The sequence below is a fragment of the Mus pahari genome, chromosome 16 (assembly GCF_900095145.1).
Source record: "Mus pahari chromosome 16, PAHARI_EIJ_v1.1, whole genome shotgun sequence".
Taxonomy (NCBI): Eukaryota; Metazoa; Chordata; class Mammalia; order Rodentia; family Muridae; genus Mus; species Mus pahari.
This window is the reverse complement of record NC_034605.1, coordinates 61,654,014-61,676,765: the sequence shown is the minus strand read 5'-3', so window position 1 is coordinate 61,676,765 and position 22,752 is coordinate 61,654,014. Positions and strand designations below refer to the sequence as shown.

The 22,752-nt window shown below is 43.5% G+C and overlaps 1 protein-coding gene across 3 annotated transcripts in view; it reads right to left on the bottom strand.

Moving 5' to 3' along the window:
- The window catches only part of Ntrk2 (neurotrophic receptor tyrosine kinase 2), a 318,758-nt gene that overhangs the window by 132,572 nt on the left and 163,434 nt on the right, over positions 1-22,752 (bottom strand). For 2 of the 3 annotated variants that reach the window (XM_021215214.2, XM_029547603.1), the window contains exon 13: positions 6,947-7,135. In XM_021215214.2, the coding sequence (XP_021070873.1) occupies positions 6,947-7,135 (189 nt within the window). Of the gene's footprint in view, positions 1-913; positions 2,200-6,946; positions 7,136-22,752 lie in introns of those variants that run through there. The other variant, XM_021215216.2, reaches the window with a different exon arrangement.

Genomic DNA, 22,752 nt, shown 5'->3' with positions numbered 1-22,752 from the left:
AATGCAACTGCTCCAGCCAGGCTCCGTCTCGTTGAACCAATTGTATCCGTACCCTCCATACACTGGGACACCCCAGATCATCACTGGTGAATTGGAAGCTTCAGACTGACTCTGCTGATGTGCTTGGGTGCGCATGTGATTATCTTGGTGGGCGGAGGATGCTGGAGTAGAAGCATGGCCTCTCAGCCTGCATCCATAATCATGGCTGGTTTTGCTTCTCAGCTCTCAAGTACAGCATTGGGGTGCTTTCTGCAGGAGGACTAAGTATCCTAAGATGGGTGCTATTACTTTCTCTCTCATTTTTTTAAATAAAAATATCACCCAGTGAAAAGCCAAGAATGCGATTTTACTTAGCTATGAATGTGCTTCAAAGTGCTTTGCTAAGAAATCTTCATCTAGTGAAGTTTGTTACATGACTTACACTTTGTATGCAATGATGCGGCGTGTATTCATTTCCCCATTTTTCTAGGGGATGCGAGATGCTTTTTAAAGCGTTATTCCATAGTTTCTTACTGGCTTGTCTGGAGTTGAGATTGACTATGATATCGGGTTGTTGTACTTAGCAATGGGGGTCCACGGCACCAAGAACTGTATCGGGACTTACAGAATGCAGCAGTGTGCCATGGTGGCCTCCACAGGATGAGTTGTCCACGCAGTGTGCAATAAACAAAGCAACTTCTAAGCATCCCGAAGAACTATTCTTTCTATCCTAGCCTTGTGCTGGGTAGAATAGACTTAGCTTCTGTGTGAAGTGTAGGCTGCAGCCTTCCAGGGCACACAACCCAACAAAGCAGTTTTTTCCTGGCCAATTAAGTGCTTTAATAAATGAAAAAAATTTTAAAGTTAAAACAAATAACAAATCAAGGTAAAAGAACTCTAAACCAATAGTGTCTACTGCTCTACCCTGGCCCTGACACTGAGATGGACCTCAGTCACGTGACTGCACTGGAGTCTGACCTCAGTCATGTGACAGCACTGGAGTGTGACATGGCCTGGTGCAGCTCCCTGATGTTCTGAGTTTCTAGAGTCCTAAATGGAATGCAGAACCTTTGCTCGTGTATGCTCCAAGCAGCTTCTCAAATGTGTTGAAAACCCCTGTCGTTTTGCGAAAGCTCTCACTGGCCTTTGTTGGGAGAAGAGTGACAGAGTGGACATTATAGTTAAGGAGAATAGGACATGGACTCTGTGACGTTTTCAACGCCTGCTCAAATGTCCCCTCTCTTCAGAACATGAGCTTTCCTGCACCGTGGCTGGCCAGTGTGCCTGTGCCTACCTATGCAGTTGTCTAGTAAGCTTCTGATCAGTGGGGGAAACACACAGCTATACCTGAAGAAACACGGGACCACACTGCGAGAGGCAATAAATGTCCATTTCATTGAAAGTAAAGTCAACCTTCAAAGAAAATGTAAAACAACTTTAAAATTCTTGCTATGCATCTGCCTCTAAGAGTGGTTAGCCATAGGTGTGTGCAGAGGACATGCTCTTCAAGACAAAGATATGAGGGTGTGTCTTAGAGACAACCCCACTTACATTTAGGCACAGGGTTTAGAACCCAAGAATAATTACAAGGCTGTTGTGGAAAGAAACACGATTTGGGGAACAACAGTAAGTCTACGGATGAAACACCACCCCACCCACCAACTCAAGACACAGTTTGGGAGTTTCGCTGGTTAATAGGATTTGTTTCTGCTTTTCAGCTCAGAAGGTGTGCTCCCATCACACCCTGTCAAAATCCCTCTCAACAGGCAAGGCAAGGAGAAGATAACACAGCTGCCCTGGAGCCAAGTCTGTAAGTCCTACTGGTCAACCACCCCATGCTGTCAGACACTGTGATTTTCAGACACATCTACACAGGCTAGTTGAATAAAGACCAACTCCAGACTTGATGTTACTGAGCTCCTCAGCTCCATCTTGCCATCCTGATTGATCGAGGAGATGGTCTATAGTTTAAGGGACACAGCACTTTGAGGGCTTAGTCATTACAGCACTCTGTTTTGTCCTGGGAAGGCAACTTCTTGCTTGGCTAGTTATGGAAGCTAAGGAGTGACTTCCAGATGCTGTCTGGCCAGAATTTGCAGATAACCATAGAACTCTTCTCCTCCATCAGCCTTGGATTTAGCCTCCTTTGGTTCCTGCAGTGACACAGGAGCCTCCAAATACCAAATTATTATCAGGCGGTCTTGGGGGAACCTCTGGGCCCTGCAATAAAGTAGACAGACTTTCTATTGGAAAGTGCTCAGGAGCAATTCAGCTCTGTTCACATTGCTCTAAGAATCTTGCAAACCATCTCTGGACTTGGTAAATGAAAATTACCACACAGCTCCTGATAGCTCAAAAGTATGTCTCAGGGCATGGTTGCTCATTGCTCCTCATCGTAGCAATCATATGCATGATTTAAAGAACCCTAATCTGATGATGGTCGCTTGTTGTTGTTCACTGTTTAGAGCAAAGCTACATGAGGACTGAAGCTCTATCACTTTGGCAGAGCCATTTCCAAGCGTTGTCTACCAAATGAGGTGTTTACAGCAGGGGCCTTAAGGCCCAACTTGGAGGGGCACTAGCAGTCACATCTGACTCATGCTAAGGAATTCTTACCTGCCCTGCTTAGCCTTTGAAATCTTGAACAATTCAAATATATAAATAAATAAATTGCAATCTCAGGGAAAATTGGAGCATTTGGTCACACCAGACCCATGCCCCAGTACAGACTTTATTAATTCATATTATTTTTCCATGACACCCCATTCTTCCTATTGACTCACCAGATTCCCGAAAATCTAGATCTAATCTGGACCTTCCTGTAGCACAGCCTATCTCAATGCTCATCACACTGTTTTAGATCATGTGATAATTCAACTCAGCCTCCCTAGTGAGTGTCACTGCAGTCAGGGAGTGAGCCATCACTTCCACCAACACTCTAGTTCCTACACCATAGGAGTACTACACATTATCAGTGGATACTTAATGTATTGGAATGCACCATCTAGAATGTACTCTTACACTTGAATGAAAGGAAGCAGATTTCTCTCTTGGTGATATAAAACGTGGAGTCTACACTCAACATCTTTGGCCACAGCATTCAGCTTCAGGAAAGATCAGTGGTCATAATAGTGTTTGGGCCAAGCCTGTGATGGATTCAGACAATGGTGGTGATACACAGTGTAGTGAGATTTGCCTGAAGAGCATGAGGAAAAGGCTAAGCCATCTTCAGAACCTTTGTAATAATTCTTTTGTCATCATCAAAGCATCTTTTGGGAAGAGTCCTCCTTGAGAGGTTATTAGAAGTTGGTTCATTTAGGATAGTCAATAAAAATCACCTATCTGAAACGAATCTCTCAGAACTTCATGGACCGAAAGTGAGATATACTGCTACATGTGCAGTCCCTGTGAGTGAGATATACTGCTACATGTGCAGTCCCTGTGAGTGAGATATACTGCTACATGTGCAGTNGAGTGAGATATACTGCTACATGTGCAGTCCCTGTGAGTGAGATATACTGCTACATGTGCAGTCCCTGTGAGTGAGATATACTGCTACATGTGCAGCCTCTGTGAGTGAGAGATACTGCTACATGTGCAGTCTCTGTGAGTGAGCTTTGAAATGGCTTAATTGGGATGATTGTGTCTTGTTTAGTCAAAGAAGATTTCATAGATCTTATTTTCCTTTTTTTTGGGGGGGGGGGGTTTTCGAGACAGGGTTTCTCTGTATAGCCTGGCTGTCCTGGAACTCACTCTGTAGACCAGGCTGACCTCAAACTCAGAAATCCACCTGCCTCTGCCTCCCAAGAGATCTTATTTTTCTAAGTTAAGTTGCCTAATACTTTGTTAAAAGTATATCTAATAACAAACAGTGTGTACACACATTTGGTAGAAATAAAACCAATAAAAAAGGACTGTGTAGAATTTTTGTTACAAATCCACTGGTAACTAATACTTCAGCAATAGATAGCCACATCTGGTCAGCATCTGGTTGATGTCAGAAACCCACTATGTCCTTGCTAGGTTAAGGGTACCAAGTAAAGTCACTGCTTTCCCAGAGCTAAAGTTGAACTTAAGCAAGACTGCAGAGACGCTCAGTCAAATGTGGCCATACTCAGACACAGCACAGGACAACACAGGTAGTGAACAGACTGGAATGAGGCATGTCGTGAAAACAGGGTGGGACAGGGTAAATTCTCCTTTGTTCCCATTCCTTTGATAGAGTATCCATGGAAGATCTGTAAGTTTTTAGAACTGTTTTCAAAAATCATCAAAGACAATGTCTGGAAAATAGATAAGATGTGTCTGCGAGTACTAAGCCTGGAAGGATTTTTGGGTAGAGGGCTCAGTGAGACATTGTAAAGGGGACGCCAGAGAGACTTGGTGCTGCAGGGCCCAGGCCAGAGGCTGGAAGCTGAGGAGAAGTTACCCCTTCCATGTGTGGGTGGGACATCATCACTAAGCCACGTAACCAAAAGACCTCCAAAAATAACCAAAACATCTTCCAAAATCCCCATGGCTTCTCGATTGAAAAGATGGCTCTTGCAAACTTCCTCTTGGGACTCTGAGGGAAGACTTCCAGTGGGGTCACAAACTCTGTGGCCACCCACCCACTTCTTCTGCATAATTATCTTCCGGTGAATAAAGGAAGCTTTCTTTTCAAAAAATTACTTCTTTTATCTTTTGAGATTATAACATAATTTACAATTTTCCCCATTTCCTTTCCTCCCTAGAAACTGTCCCAAATACCCAGTCCTTGCTCTTTCAAATTCACAGCCTCTTTTTTCATTAATTGTTGTTATGTATAATTTGTTACATATATACAGATCATAATATATATATATGTCTGTGTGTATATAGATAGATGGTAGATAGATAGATAATCTATAGATCCATAGATACATGGATAAATATAGACAGACAGACAGACATAAAGGTAGATAGGTGATCCATAAATACATAGATAGATATAGACAGACAAATAACAGAGATATATTCTTAAATATATACAACCTGCAATCTATGTGTTATTGTATTGCGTTTTCAAGGCTGGTCCCTGGGCATTGGATAATCAATTCATATACTCCCTCCCCCGCAGCGAAGACTGCTTCTTCCACTTTCAGCCGTCCTTAGCTGTCTGTGGTTCTTGGTGTAAAGCTATGCCCTTTGTTCTTGCCTCTGTCCATATTAATGTGTCTATTGTTTTTGCTTATTTGTTCTTATTGGACACTTTGGAGCAACAGTCTCTGCCTGATGACACAGCCTAACTTCTCCTCCACTGAGAAGGAAAGCAAACTTTATATTGGTTTTAGTCAACTCCACTCTCTAGCCTTGGGCTGATACAAGTACCACACAGCCTACTCTTCCTGGAGAAGGTGGTGTCAGATAAGATACTCCTAAGGGAAAGACCCCAGATTCTCTCACAGCCGTATCTTGCTTTTTCTCCGTATTTGACTGCCATTTGAGATGTCTGCTAGGCAGGCATCTCGAGTATCCCTGACAATGCCAAACTCTAAGAAGAATGCCTAAGCAGTATCCCCTCTTCCGTTGACTGCACCATAGCTATTAGAATTAAGAACACAATGAATGTGAACCACACTTAATGTTCAAGGAGTAGACTAGTCTTTAAGCATCCTTGTATATGTCTCATGTCATATAACAAACTCAGGTAAAATCGTTGGTGGGGCCTGGTCTCTCATGTCACAAACTTATAATACTGTTATCTCTGATACTTGGTTCCATCTCCAATCTTTTTTTTTTTTTTAAGATTTATTTATTATATGTAAGTACACTGTAGCTGTCTTCAGACACTCCTGAAGAGGGTGCCAGATCTCGTTACGGATGGTTGTGAGCCACCATGTGGTTGCTGGGATTTGAACTCAAGACGGGTGCTCTTACCTGCTGAGCCATCTCACCAGCCCCTCCATCTCCAATCTTAAACATGCCTTGAGATAAATGTAAGTGAATAGAAGGAAGAGATAGCTGTTTCTTATGTACAGAGATATGTCGTTGCTAAGGCCTCTCCTCGAATGAGTTTTCAGCCAAGAATCAGTCTTTAAACCTAACGTTATCATTGTCCTCCTTAACCTCCGAGAGAGTGCAGTGGAGCAGAACATAGGCAGGATATGGAGGAGTGGCTAGACAGAGGACAACCACCTCATCTATGCCAGAGAGCCCCTGGATTAAGACCACCTGATGTCCTAACCCCAAGACCTCTTATTCATATGAGAGAAGTCCTGTGTCCCAATGAAGAAAGCCTGTGTGTTCACTGTGCTTTAAATTTTCTGCTGCTCTTAAGGTCTTGCTCCATGTTTTATATCTGGTCAGTGACTCAGAAGATAGGAGAATGGGCCCAGCGTTGCCAGTAAAGGCTGCTGGGTTAACATAATTATTAGAAGTAAAAGCCATTCTCCTTCTTATATTCAACTCACACTACTTGATGTAACTGTTGTGACATCACAGGGCCCCATGATGCTAGAAATTAGGACTGAGAAAAGTACACAGAACTACCCCCCAAATCAATACCACCTGTACGAAACACAGAGCCTTCCTGGCTGCCTAGAATGTGTGCTTTAATTGCCTTCAATAAGCCAGATTTATATTACATCAATTGCCTGTCAACTGTAAACGATGTGTGTGCATTTCTAACGACACTTCTGCTTTCTGTCTTCATCCTTCTCTAGATAAGAATGCTTGATTACAACTTCATGTTGACAAATGATTGTGCAAAACGGATTCCAAGAGCAGTCCATATCTACTCCAGTTCCCAGCCCAGCAGGAGACAGACCCTGAGAATTCCCCTAAGTGACAAATGAAAGAATCTAGCCTAGAGGCCAAAGAGTGCACAGATCCTCAAAGATTTCACTGCCCTCAGCCCCCGGCCAGTCTAGTCAGAGACTCCGATAAACATAACCATTGAAACAACTATGCAGCAAATGGATTGATAAGTATAAACAGCTGCACTTACATGTGTCTGGCTTGAGCTGACTGTTGGTGATGCCAAAGTACTGGGGGTTTTCAATAACAGGAATCTTGGTCATTCCAATAATGACAGCATCAGGACCGCCCTCCGAAGAAGATGGAGTGTTACTCCCATTGGAGATGTGGTGGAGGGGGCTGGCAGAGTCATCGTCATTGCTGATGACTGAAGCTGGGCCTGGAGGTGGAAGAAACATAGACAGTCTGTAATTTAATGGCTTCGGTTGAACTGAAATTCATATACTGAAATTCCAAATGTGCAATTTCACTGAGCTTTGGTATGTTCACGGTGTTTCAATTATTACTACAATCTAATTTTACGATATTTCCCATGCCCCGGTTAGTATTTATCTCACATTTCCCTTACTCCCAGTCCCAGACATGCACAAAAATTTGCTTTCCTACTCTGAGTTAACAAATCTTGGCATTCCACACAAGTGCAGCCAATCTAATTCATGACTATCACTTGGCATCCTGTTTAAAAGGTTAATTCTCTCTCTCTCTCTCTCTCTCTCTCTCTCTCTCTCTCTCTCTCTCTCTCTCTCTCTCTCTCTCTCTGCCATTTGTCACTACTTCCTTTTCATTGTTGAATGATCCTAAAGTGTACAGACATGGCACGAACCAACCACTTATCTGATCCTCTGCCCGGTGAAGGGCTTGGGACTCATTGACTTATAAGAATTTTGCAGCTGTGAACACACATGTACACATTTGTTGTGGTGACACTCGCTTCCATTGCTCTTGTGCGAGACTGGTAAATCCTAGGAAAGACATGTTGAGGGTCTGCCAAGCACAATGTTGTCAGTCAATCACCAGCAACACATGAGGGTTCCAATTTCCTCATTTCCATTTTCTGAAACTGCACCTGCAGTGACAGAACCCAGGGCCCTAGGTTATTATGCACACCTTAAGACTGAACTCCTGACTCAAACCCAGGACACCTGTTTCTCCAGGAACTGAAAGTGATGTTGCAAATGTGGAGATCTGAGTTCCCAAACCTCACACATTCACTCACCTTCTTTGTGCCTCTGCATCTGCTCACAGTTGGTGGCTTGACTGAGCTAGAGAGTACCCAGTTGTTATTATTAGGGACTGGGGTGCGATTAACTATAAAAATGCACTACAGACTTAAAAATGCTTTACATACATAGTGGATAGAGACCTTGGCATTATTGAGTTCCCATTATATTATAGAAATAGCTCAGTCTTTTTCACACAAGAGCATTTTAATCCAGTTCCTCAGATCCACGCCCCTGTATTCACCTCACTACCTTTTGTCCAACCAATATGTCTACTGATGACTCAAGTCAACCAAAGTGGGTTCTCAAAGATGAAATAATAGGAGAAGACTCTAGAACATTGAACATCGCGTCGATAGGCACGTCACATGTGGGACCCAGATCATGGCGTGTGCATGTGAAGTGTACAAAATGAGCACACTGTTCCCAGAGAAGACAGGACAGAAAGGAGCAAGGATGGAGTAAGGCAGAGTGAGAGGGAAGAACCGAATACCCAGGCGAGTCAAATCCTCGCCAAGGAAGAGAAGTCTGTGCTGCCCTTCCAGTCAGGAGTGCGTGTTTACAACCCCCATCCCAGCATGCATCAGTACCTCCGTGTCTTCTCCACTTTCTCCTCATCCTTAATTATTTCCATGTAAAGCAATTACAAAAACAAAGGTTGTTTTGTCAGGGTCTGATACAGTCTGAATCCCTATTTAATATAATGATAATCCACCCACCGAACTCCAGGATCCATTTTCCTCCCTATGGGGACTATTATAGTTTGTAGTGATAACAATTGGACAATCCCCAGCTAGTTTGTGTCTTAAACAAAGTATGCGGGGGGGGGGGGGAGGACCTACTGCTATTACCGGTAATTTTTAAAGCAGTCTCTTAATGGGAGTGTGTTTAAGTTGTGTTTAATAATATGCTCTGGCTTAACGTTGCAAACATGCCCTCACACAGCCAACTTAGAAGCCATGCGACAGTCAAAGCCAAGGCAAGCCTGCCGGTTGGCTATGTTCATCTTGTGTCTTGCTCGGCTGTGTATGCAAACAGTGGAAGTATTGCCAAGAACAGCTGCAAGGACAAGTTCTTACTAACATCCCCAGCCATCTCTGCTCTGTGATCTGCTTTCTGACAAGCCTGGCTCACTCAGCTGGTGATGGGGGTGAAGATGCGCTCTGCGTGCGTTTCTGTACATTGTCAGTAAAGCGTTCCTGCTGCTCTCTCGCCAGGTCCCCAGAGCAGCTGGTTCCTTCTGTAAGGTTACCAGCTACCAAAGCTTGCTACCCTCAGAACTCCCATGGGAGGTTCAGTCAAGGCCACGTATTTCTCAAAAGATCCTAGGTTCCACCTTGACATCCCCCCCCCCCAGAGATGGAGAAGCTGTCGTCGTCAAATACTCCACATGTTGTGACAAAACTCCTTGGAGCCTCAACCATAATTAGAAACACGTTGACTTCGGTTATTCTCTGGCCCCAGTTTGACCGTGAGAATCAGAGCAGTGCTATGTGTTTTGAGTAGGAGACGATGGAGACTTCTCCAGAACCTACACACTCACCAAAGCACACCCCTCATCCCCCGATGCACTGGCTAAGCGTCGCATCCTCATATAACTTAGTGCAAAGGGATGAGAGCAGAGAACATGGTGGCCACGCACACAGAGGAGCGTGAATTCCACCCTCTGCTGCTAGAGAACGAGACAAAGTTTCAAAAGCCTTTTCACTTTGCAGAAAGTCACCGTTGACAAATGGAGTATCACAAACCTCGACAATTCGTCAGAGGAATATTAATGCAACTGCCGCTCCCTTCATTAGTGATTTTCTCCAAAGCCTGGAAGATTGATATGGCTGCCAAGGTTGTGGGAATTAAGACTGTCTTTTCTACGAACATTTTAATATAACGGAACGCAGAGCACAGCGAAGTTGGGAGGGGAGAAAAGCTCCCGATGGGGACAATGAATGTCTATATAATTTGACAGCAGCCTGTGCGTGTCTTATGATTTGTGTCTTTGTGTGTCTGTGCACGTGGCTGAGCAGGCATCACAAAGAAGGAGACAGAAGTCAGACACACATCATAGCTTGTTAGGAGAAACTCATGAGAACTTGAAAACTGTATTATAACACCAACACAAAGTTTTAAGTTGCTAGAAGTGTACACAGTTAGTGGATTTGGGGGTAGTTGGTTCTAATTACAAGGCTGATAAACAGGGGGTATAATACATGGAAATATTTTAGTTAATTTTTATTTCAATATGAAAAAATTTAAAAAGAAGTACAGAGAGACAACTTTGTCTCATCAGAGCTACATGACAGCATATCGTATATATTTGATTTTTTAGATGTCTCTAAGTCTAACCGAACATGTTTTCCAGTGATTAAAGTGGCCATGTGGGAAATAAGTTTCCTTCTCAATTCCAACAATGCCTTCGGAGGAGGGAGGGATTCCTACTCTTAAGCAACTGAAGGCATTCCCGGGCTCTCTCTTTTCTGTGGGCTGGTGCGTTGGCCCCTGCGAGCTGCTGCTCAGTCTCTAGATAGAGTAAATGTCCTGACCACCAGTTCATCTTCCACACACAGGCCAACACGGGCCACATCCCCAGTCACCTCCCTGTGTGGTCTTCACCTTCCAGGTCACTATCCAACTGTCCTATCACTCAAAGTCCAGAGAATTCCGGAGAGCATGGACATCCGGAGCCTGTGGGTTTATTGCAATCAGCCAGCCCTAGAACTGCCTCTTCTGTCCCTGTTCCCTCTCTATGGAAACAATAAGAAAGACTCTTGCCCTCATCTCCCTGCTGCTTCTACCTCCTCGCTGATGGGGGTGGGGTGGGGTGGGGTGGGGCACTTGTCCTGCACAGCCACACAGCACAATGTCACATGCTCTCTTTTGGAAACTCTCTGTCATCAGTTCTCTTCATAGTGGTCCTGTCTCCTCAACTGTTGCCCTCAGCATACTTGATGGGTACAAAAAAAAAAAAAAAAAAAAGCCTCTGGTGGGCTGTACCTGGGACATTCTGAAGAGCAATCTACGCTGCCACTTAAGAGGAGGAAACACACTTTTGGATCTCTCTAGGCATCCTTCAGTAGTTAAAAGTGTCTTGAGAGTGTTAAGGGGGTAGCGTGGTTAGCTGTTTAGGGGAAGGATGACAGCATCACCCAGTACTGTAGAGACAGGATGGCTCTCAGCACACACATCCCTGTAACAGGACGAGCCCTGTGGACCACACTAGCAGGGGAAACTCTGTAATGTCTCTGGCTATTTCTGAAATGTGCCTGTTGGGAGCCGCCCATGATCCTGGAGCTCCAACTGGGTCTGGTGTCTACTTTCCTTCCATTTGGTACACGTTTTGCATTAGAATCTTGGTGGCTACTGGAGGATGACATTTTTCCCCCTCCAGGATTTTTCTGGATGGCCTGTCTCAGTCTGAGCTCATCCCCGGTGCCATATGTGGATCACTAGACAGACACTGCTATAGAATGTTTCACTGCACAAAGTCCCGTGTCAGGGTCAAAATGTAAAGGAAGCAGGCTTCCTTAAGTGACAGATGGTGGGACAGATAGCTCACAAATGGGTGGCTTCCTTACGTACATCCACTACTTACAAGTTTCACCTAGAGCCAATGTTACCACGAAGGGAACAGCAACCAGAAGAATCTGCCCACATGGCCACATCTTAGGAATCCAGAAAAACAATAGAAAACTATCTTTTCAAGAGGCTCACCCAACTTGCACTCTTTGTCTTTGTAGGCACAGAAAATACCAAAAGAGTGGAAATCCTGAGAGATCACACCTGACTTGCATCCTAACGACAGACCATCTGCATCCCCTCTGAGCAGCACAAGCCTTGCTTTTCAATTGTCCACACTTGCTTTGAATGCAGAGGACAGAAAGCAATCAAGCACAAATCACAGTGTCTGGATGTGGAAGTCTGTTTTTGAGGGGAAAAAAAATCATCATAAATGAACAGCTAGTTCTCCAGCTCAGAATTCTACTGTACCATAGCCAAGAGAACAAAGTTAAGAGCCAAGCTTGCCCAAGCTTGCCTGTTCAGCCAACGGTGCACTGCATGGATGTACATCTTCTCTGTGTCTTAAACCTTCAAAGCTCATCACTGCCTACAATAGAAAAAGCCCTTGACACGCCCATTGGATTAAAAGCAAGTCAGCTTCAATTGGGCAAACCTACTACACAATTTGCAAAAGTAATACCTCTTGAAATCAAAAAAACAAAAAACAAAACTGTGTCTTTTGCTTCAACCAATCAAAAACCGGAAAGACAGAAAAGAAGAGGAAGACCAATGAGGAATGAGGAAACCTGATTGGGTTCTGCGAGTCAAGGGACTGAGCCCAGTAAAGCCAGAGGGGGAGTGACCACTTACCCACACCTTGTCTTGATTTTACTTTCCCAATTCCAAACCATGAGACATCTGCAAACCACAACAAAACATAAAATAAACTTCGAAAAAGAAGTGGAAACGGGAGATAATCAGATGCCCTTAGTCAAATAACTCAGGAATGCCCCTCCCCACCAAAACAAAACAAAAAAAAAAAATGTTTCAAAGCTAAAAACCCCTGGAGAAGAAGACATCCTCTCAGACACCTAGAAGCGAGGTTTCAGATTTCTGTGTAAACATTTGTCTTTCATCCCGAGAACATGGAAGCTTGGATCAGATAAGAGGCAACAACCTGTCTTCGGAGGAAGCACATCCCACACCCGGGGTTAGGGCTCTGAGCTGTTGCTTGGCTTTCTCCTGTTCCCCCTTCAGGCAAGGGAAGAGAAATCTCCCTGCACTCTCCGTGATACCTCAGGAAGTTACAGCCCTGACTGGTTCAGGCTCAGGCTTAGCCTTTGCTTTCCCAGCATCCTGCATGCTGGGCTTGCAAGCTAAGCTGATATTTATTTACTTAGTTATCAGGATGCAGGAAAGTAACACCCGAGGGCCTTAAGGGCCTTAAGCAAGCGCTGAGCTAAGGCCTTGAAAGCGTCTCTGCTTTTTTTTTTTTTTTTTTTGACAGTTCTGAGGATCAAACCCAGGGCTTCACACAAGCTAGACAAGTGCTCTGCCACCAAACTACCTTCTCGGTCTCTAGATATTTTTTTTTTTGACTTATCTTTTTAAAAATAAAATAACAGGTGATTGCATTTTTCAAGAAGTTTCTTTTTTATTTGAGTAATTCTTCCATTACCTTTCTTCTTCAACAGAGAACCCATTAAAGGTCAACATTCCTCTCTCCCTGGCTGTACATTTCAGATTACTTCTACTCATTAATTAACAATCAGCACAGCGGCGTGGGCCCTCGTATATACCTAAGGGGCTCTTCCCCCTTTCAAACATCCTTGCAGTAAGGTAAATCCTGTTACTAGAATTGCTCCTGAGACCACAGACTCAGTCAGATGTTGTTGAGATGTATCAAGTCTCACTTTTAGCAACAATGTGTGAGTGAGGTGTCTATAGTTGAGCTCCAGCCCAATGTGCCAGTGAGAAGTGAGTCACCCCCTACTTCCTGTCTGCCCTTGTACAGCTCCACCTTATTACCAGAGCCTTGACCGTCTGTGCCCCCCTATCTGAGGCTCTGAAATCATCATCACGATGCTTCTCACATGCACTGACTTGTGTGTCAAAAAACTCTGTAGATAAGACAAGTGTAGGAATGTCTCCCGTGCAGCCACTACAATAATCCTGGTGCCCGCCTGCTCTTCAGCTGTATCTTTCCTGGATTACAAACCCCCCTGAAGTCGCTCACAAGGAGCCAGACTCCCAGAGGTCACTCCATACTATAGTGACAGAGATTGTTCAGAGAATCTGGTTTTCTTTTGTCTTTTAAAGCTGCCTTTTCCATATTCAGAGCTGCCAAAATTCACCAGATTTGGGGATGTTATTATTACTTGGGTTTTCTATTCAGTCACATACTACTAGGAGTTGTCAATCCAACTGTCAGAGCAGAAACTTCAAAGAGTGATAGCGGCAGGATTTGCCAGAAGGGGCTTTTGGTGGAAAGGGAGCCAGCCTTCCTAGAAGTATTTCCATGTGGGTGGGACTCAGAGGAGGGGAAGCCACTCCATCCCCGAGGAGAGATGAGGTTTCCGGAGATACAGTTCTGAATTCTACAGCACAGACTAGAGTAAGACAAGCACAGAGTAGAACACAGATTCTCCAAACTTTTGATGTTTCTGGACTGACAGCAGTGTTAAGGCTACTTGCATTTAATAGATGCCACACTTCAGATTTTGAACTTGGCATCTTTGCTCTAGGTCCTTACTCAGTGGAGACATTCAATGACAGGAGAAGACCAGCCAGGCTCCTACCAGCCAGGTGACCATGAACACCATCGGTGTTCCATAGAGCACTGCACTTCCAACATAGTTGAACATTAGACTTGAAACAAAACAAGAGTGTCAGCAACCTCAGGCCAGGACGACACTGGATCACTTAAAGTGTCAGCAGTCTTGGACCAGGAAGAGACTGGATCAGCTAATCTCAGACAGGATGTCTTGGCTGCAGGATAGAATCAGAATTGTGAGAGAGAAAGACGAAGAGCAAGAGACTTGCCTAGAGGTTTAAGGAGAAATGAAGGCTTGAGAAGCCATAGCCTGACCTGGTGTGGGGCAGAGAAGAGGAGACGGCAGAGTTAGGGAACCAGAGATCAACTACAAGTTAAGGGGGCCTGGGAAGGGAATTACACAGCTTCCAGCTGAAGACAGTGAGGGATTTGCTGGCACTGTCCGTATGGTCCTAAAGGAACCTAGAACAGAAACAACTTTACAGCCCTAAATGGAAGCTTCTTAGACACAAATTCCAGATAAGAAGTTGGAGCAAAATTCCCTGCTTTGGTGTCTGGGAAAAATTGACAGGGGGCTTCTTTAGTTTTTTTTTTTTTTTTTTTTTTTAGGCTCAAAGGTTTGTGTGTGTGTCCGTAGGGTCCTTGTGTGTCCAAAAGCTTGATCGCTTGAGTAAGGCTACTAAAGGGTGGTGGTACCATTAAGAGGTGGAGCCTAATGCTAGAACCTGGGGTCTTTCATGAGAGTGCCCTTCAGAACTGTGGGGAGGTTGACTTGATACCAAAGGGTGAGCAGTTTTGTTCAGACATGACCTCTTGATGGGCTATGCTGTTCAATGCCCACCCACAGGCCACTGAAAACAGAGCCATGCAAAGGTGACTGGAGATGTCACGGGCATACTCTATGAGTCACAGTCAACCTGTTCTAAACAGACCACTCAGGGATTTTGTTATGGAGACAGAAAGCTGAGTAATGGAAGCATAGGGATAGCAGGGTGCTCTGGAGCTCAGAGTGATCAAATGTGCTCATCCCAGCCGTTAGGGAACTGGAGAAGGGGGGTGGGGCTGGGTGGAAATTACACAATGCTCGTTTTTCATTCACAAACACAAACGAGATGCCCAACTTCTGCTAAATCTAGGTAAGCTTGTCCCTGACTTGCTGATGTCTATGTCCCCTTAGAAGGGGCACGGTCACAACGAAGACGGGATATGAGTTCTTTATTAAATTCACTTTACATCCTGATGACTGCCCCCCCCCTGTCACCGTTCCCATAATCCCTTCCCCTGAGAATATAAGTGTTGGGGCCTCTGAGGCCAGAGAAGTGCAAGAGCTTCAGAGAGATGGAATGGCTGCCATTCTCCTAGAAGCTCTGGCCACCCAACAGCTCCTTCTTGATGGATTGAAGCCGTAATCTAAAACAAAAGCAATGTTCTCACTTTCTTGTGGTGGCTCACCCATGGGGACTGGGGCCTTTCCCGCTTGCTTTTACTTTCCGTTGTATGAGACATTTTATTCACATCAGAATGAAGGGCTCCCTCAAAGTAAAGTGGGTACAGTTACCATAAAGGCTTTGTCCCTTTTGGATTCTATTAGGAAATTAACCAGTTAAACCCTAATGATTTTGGAAAAAGCTGGCCAGAGAGTGGAAAAATAACACGTCAATACATCAGCAACAGAACAGAAATGAAAGAAACTAAAGAGCAGGAAAGATCCGTTTTCCAAACATCTCTCCAAGGAAACAGTTAGGATTTACGGAGTTGAAAGGGGAGTATTCATAACCAAAGAGCAAGTCAGAGCGAGGAGCCAGAAATGGGCAAATGGATGAAACCTGACCATCCCTGCAGATCCCAGCCACACAAGACCTCGGCATCAGCTTTCCAACGGCTCTGACCTTGAGACACCCCAGTTTCCAGAATGCCTTTTATATTTCAGAAGAATCACATTTGTATGTGGAGAGAAAATAAATCACTAGTTTACAGATCTTATAACTCCCCAGAAATTAAAATTTGTAAACGCCGTTATCTCACTATCCTTCATCCCCAGGAACAGCACATCCATTGCTGGGGGGGGGGGGACAAACTCAATATTCTGCAGCAGAACTGCTCCTCATCTCTACTTCCAGAGGCTCTGCCTTCTCCCAGAGGGCACACGAAGGAGACAGTCCAGGCTGCTTTGCCTCAGGGAGAGCACTGAATCCAGTGCAGGCATCTTGGGGACCATGAGCTGACTACATCCAAACGCAGGTCTGCTGGTCACTGGCGTGGGGGGGGGGGGGGGGGAGGTAGAGTAAAAGGTCTCCGTGCTGACAGTTCCCTTTCTGGTAGACCTGCAGTCAACTAACTAGCTGGTTTCAAATTAACTCTACTACTTCTGGTCTCAGAAGAATGTAGTTCAGGGCTAGGTTTCCACCTTGCCTTGTACTTGTGGATATGAGCATTATAAACAAAAGTCCCATCGTTGGCTAGGAAGAGGGCTTGGGTTGAGTTGAGCTGATTCTGAATGCCATGGCATAAAGAGAACTTCCTCCTCATTTCATTATTCCCACTGTTCTCTAAGGAAAACATCAGTCATCAGTTCCTAGGCTGGGAGACATGGCTCAGTGCCTACGAGAGCCACTGGCTGCTCTTTCCGAGGACCAACCTTTCATTCCCAGCTCCCACATGGCAGCTCACAAACTCCAAGATGTCATCTGATACCTTTGGTCTCCACAGAGACCTATGTACACATAGGGCACATGCATATGTGCAGGCAAAGCATCTGTACACGTAAAATTACTTTTAAAATTTCTCTGTGATAAAGACAAAGTGTTATGGTTGAAACCCTTGAAGTCAATATTTTTTCTTTTATTCCTACCCCTTAGACTATGTTTCGCAGATGCCTTTGCAGTTAGTTGTAGCTCTAGAATCCATTTCTAGCCAGTGTAAGGCCCGGCCACACGATCTCCACATTTGTCACCTGCCCTATGTGCCCTTCAACCTGTCCAGAATGCAGAAGATACCGGTAAACTAGGAGCTGAAGACCACATCGGGCTGTTCCAAAGAAGAACTATGTGTGGATGTGAAAGCTTAGAGCTTTTGTGGGGCAATCACACACACACACATACACACACACACACACCACACACACACACACATTGTATCCCTGTTCAAGAATCACACTATGATGTTTGATCTGTTTTCAGCTCTGAGGACTCTTTACAGCACTAAGAGCTGATCCTAACTGAGGTACATAGACAAAGAGATGTGCATGTACGAGAAGAGATAGATGTATACACATGTATCACCTCAACGCCTCCTCAGGAGTACCAAAGTACCAAAGCCTCACATTCAAAATTCTATGTCTGCTCCTATCTGCACTATTCTGGAGATGAAGCACATAGGTTTCCCTGTGTTTCAGGCGACTTCTCCAACACGCTAACAACCAGTGGCATACAGAAAGATGCCAGGAAGACAGAGATGCCCAGACAGGGCTTCTGCGCTTGCACTTGACTTAAGTCCATCCTCTGCCAGCATCTGGGCTGAGTGCTGAGACCTATCCATCTTTTCTTTTTCATTCTATCTGTGACCCTTCTGATTCAGTCTCTCTGCTCTCTCTGGTCACCTGCAGTTTCCTTCCCACAGTGCTTCTGGAATGATTATTTTTCAAGTATAAATCAATTATTTCAACCCTTTGACAGCTACCTGTAATTTTATAGGTGTCTGGTTGTCACTCCGGGGCGATGTGATTTGCCTTCCTGCCCTCCTTTTCTGAATTTCCAATGAATGAACGGAGAGGGGCCACTCCCTACTGTTTGCATTCTATTCTGGTCTACTTGTATTCAACGTTTCATACCCCACCCCTTCACTTCTGTCTGAGTCCATCCAAGCTCGGCTCCACTCACTCACTCTCTATTGTCTTGTCCATTTGGAGACTTGCATAATGGTGTAGCTGGAACCTCAGAGTCACCTGGACTCAGAGGACAGAAACTAAGACATTTCCTCCAGCTGCCAGCTGCTGTGACTGGGGGCTTCTGCACAGAGAGCCCCTGTGTGCTTGCAGCATGCTGTGGGCAGCTGCAGGTTAGTCCATCACGCTCCCAAGCATGGCACTTGAAATGCTCCCTAATCAGCATCACTGATGTTGAGCTCTGGCCTCACAGCGGGGAAGAACTGCGGATGTGATGTCGTGTTCAGGCTGAGTAGTAGCCCAAATTCAGGCACACTAACAATAATGGATAAAATTGCCTCCAGGAAATGTGTATGCAATGTTATGTGACAGAAAAATAAAATTTGTGTTTGGAACTGGGTTCCATCGCCAAGATGTCTCATTATATATGTGCAAATTACAGTGAGCATTTGGGAACATGATGATTAGCTTGTGCAGGGAGGGTGACAACTGAGAGGATGACTGGGACCCCAAGAGTCTACACTATACCATACCATACCATACCATACCATACCATACCATACCATACTACACCATACTACTCTATACCATACCATATCATACCATACTATACCATACCACTCTATACCATACCATATAATACCATACCATACCATACCATGTTATACTATACTATACCATATCATACCATACCATACTATACTATACTATACCATTCTATACCATACTATACCATATCAATCTATATCATACCATACTACACCATACCACTCTATACCATACCATACCATGTTATACTATACTATACTATACCATTCTATACCATACTATACCGTATCAATCTATACCATACCATACCATACCATACCATACTATACTATATTATACTATACCATTCAATACCATACTATACCATACCATAGCATTCTATACCATAACATACCATAGGATACTATACTATACTATACTATACCATACCATACCAAACCATACCATAGCATTCTATACCATACCATATCATACCATACTATATTATAGTATACTATACTATAATATACCATACTATACTATACTATACCATTTTATACTATACTGTACTCTACCATACCATTCTATACCATACTATACCATACCATTCTATACTATACCATACTATACTATATTATACTATACCATTCTATACCATACTATAACATACCATAGCATTCTATACTATACCATATAAAACCATATCATACCATTCTATACTATACTATACCATACCATTCTATACTATTCCATACTATACTATATTATACTATACCATTCTATATCATACTATACCATACCATAGCATTCTATACTATACTATGCCATACAAAATCATACCATACCATTCTATATGATACCATACCATACCATACTATACTATACTATACCATGCCATTCTATACCATACCATACTATACCATTTTATACTATACATACAATTCTATATCATACTATACCATTCTATACTATACTATACTATTCTCTACCATACCATTCTATACTATACTATAGATACTATATCATTCTATACTATACCACACTATACCATAGCATTCTATACCATTCTATGCCATACTATTCTATACCATATCATTCTATATCACACCATGCCATAGTATACCATTCTATACTATAATACTATTCTATACCATATCATATCATATCATATCATATCATATCATACCATACCATACCATACCATATTATACCATTCTATACTATACTATATCATACCATTCCATACTACACTATACCATACTATATTATACCATAGCATAGCATAGCATAGCATACCATACCATACCATACCATACCATACGATACCCATACTATAGGAAGCCAGCTTGTATAGTTCACTACTCTCTTCAGAGCTGCCATGCCCTTGGGAGTGATGAGCGCAGCAATGGTTTTTAATACACAATGGTATCAATTATTAAAAGTATAAGAAAAATGTCAATGCATAAATTACAAACCCAACATAAACCCACTATGCTTTGCTAACACAGTGACTTCCTAATTCACAGTGGACCTGCAAAGGGACTTGAACACAGCATAGCCTGTCATCTGAATCTGTAGGCCTTGTAACTGAGGAGTCAACCAATCTCCAGCTGAAGATAAATATATATATATATATGTGTGTGTATGTGTGTGTATAATTTGTATATATATACATACACACACACACACACACACACATATATATATATATATATACATACATATACATATATACATTCTTAATATATTTTGGTCATTATTTCTTAAACACTATAGTAAGACATGTATACAGAATTTACATTATATTAGACATTATAAGTAATCTAGAGAGACGACTTAAAGTATGTGGAGGGTTGTACTCAGGTTCAGTACAATTACAATGCCTTTTTAACATAAAAGAGATGTGAGCTCTGAGGACCTTGGTATCCGTGTGATTCTGAGCAGACCTGCATGTGTACTGAGAAGGTTCACTATTTAAGGGTGAGAGATATATGAAAGCCTGCACTTCAGGCAGTGATGTGGAATAGAGACCCTGGGCTAGATGCCAAGGAGGACTGGCTCTCTCCAGACACCACAGGAGTACCCAGCATGATCCTGAGTGAGTCTCGGGCCCCATCTTAGACTGGTTCTTCCTCCATAGAGAAAGACGTCGGGAAGTGAGTCCAACGAGCTTTGGTGTCCCATAAACATTAGAGACACACACATCAGGGATACACACCAAGAGCACTGACACTTGACCTTACATCGTTTTCCTGAGCCTGTCATCTGGGAAATGTGACGTCATGTGCAATTTAAAGAAAAAGCATCCAGGCACCGGGCCTAGAGTTTCTCTGGAAAATAGTCCTTGGGTCCTTTTAGGTCTCCTCTTAGGAGGAGAGCCTGTGCTCTGCAGAAGCAGTCTTTAAAACTGTGCTCATTAATACTTGCTGTGTGACAGGAGCTTACTAGAGATTAGATACTACTTTAATTAGGGGAACTCGATCGCATTTATTGCCACGTTAAAAAAAAAAAAAAAAAAAAAAAAAAGCTGAAACAAAAGCCTGGGAGATTTAAAGTTCAGAAGCCTCCCGCAGGAATGGATGAGATTTGTCTTGTGTGAAACACAGCAAGGTCTCCCAATCCCATATTTCAGACAACTAATTTTGAAGAAAAATGGTTGGCGCTTATTTTTCTCTACCATTCTGAACACAACAAACTATTTCAAAGGAAATTCAGCAGGGTTTACCTCTCAAGTCACCCACAATTAAGTGCTGGGTTTTTCAAATCAACTGCAAATTCCAGAAAGCTCTGCAACAAAGGCCACAATGTTCCACCCTGGTGAGTGAAAGGTGGGACCCCCTCAGCTCTGGCTCCTTATGCTCCAGGCTTGGGCTTGGATCGAGGCAGGGGCTGCCCCAGCCTAATAAAAAGGCTTGACAGACATGAGAGAGTGAACTCAAAGCTTTGCCTCTTTCCTGAGTACCCCAGTGAGAGCTCAGAGTGCTCTGAGAACACTTTCTCAGCTGCCACAGGCTCTCTAAGGGGAGGCAGGTGACATCTGTCTGCGCTCACACATTTTCCTGCTGACCCCCATTTAATGCTGGCCTCACACACGCTCCAATTCCCTTTCTCTTCAAAGCCGTGCCGGTTAGTAATTTAGAGCGAAGAACTCGCTTTAGAAGCCATGCTAGTGGCCCCTCTAAGAGAACAACAAGCCTGGCAAACAATTTATGACAAATTCCCTTGAGACTGGGTTTCCATGGAGAACCCAAACAGTGAGTCAGACCTTAGGACATGCTCAGACCAGTCCCTCTTACCTTGTTACTGAGCGAGAGCTTTCAAAGGAAGGAAGGTACCTCACAACACCGCTTTACAGTCTTGCTGGTTTGTTAATGTTTTATTGCTGAGATCATACATGTAACATAGAAATTCATTTTTTAGTCCCTCGGGATCATCACCTGTTGCTACTAATGTAGGGAACCTTAAGGGGGGCTTTCTGTGTTGTATGGGATTTTACAGGAGAGGGCTGTGCACAGTGAGGTATCTAGACACTACAAGATGTGTTCCTCGTTGATTCTAGCCAAGGCCAGGAAGTGTGTGGTAATAGCCAGGATGTAATATTATAGTTCTATACCCTTCATTTATTTGGAAGTCTTCACTGTGAAACTAAATAGACTTCTATGCACTAATAAAGCAAAAATGTTGAATAAATAGTGAGAAGTAGAAGCAAACAAAAATCTATTATTTAAAGCAAGATGCCATTGAACAGGCTGGCTATTCTACTGGGTCACTTGAGGTGGCTACCCTTGGTCAGTAAAAAAAGGCCAGACTCATGAGAGAAAAGTCACTTCTTGTTTTACCCTTGCCCATTAAATGGCCAGAGTGTTCTTTAAGGGTCATGGATTTTCTGAAAAATTATCAAAGTTATCAGGCCAGGAAGTCTCAGAGTGGGAGTAATTCTGCCTCCAGTGGAAAAAGATCATGGAGACATTTTAGATTGTTAACAGACAAGTTAACAAGCTTCGGTGTTCCATAAACATTAGAGACACACACATCAGGGACACACACCAAGAGCCGGGGTAAAGTGGAGGGCATGTGTTCTATACATCCGATGGTTTGAA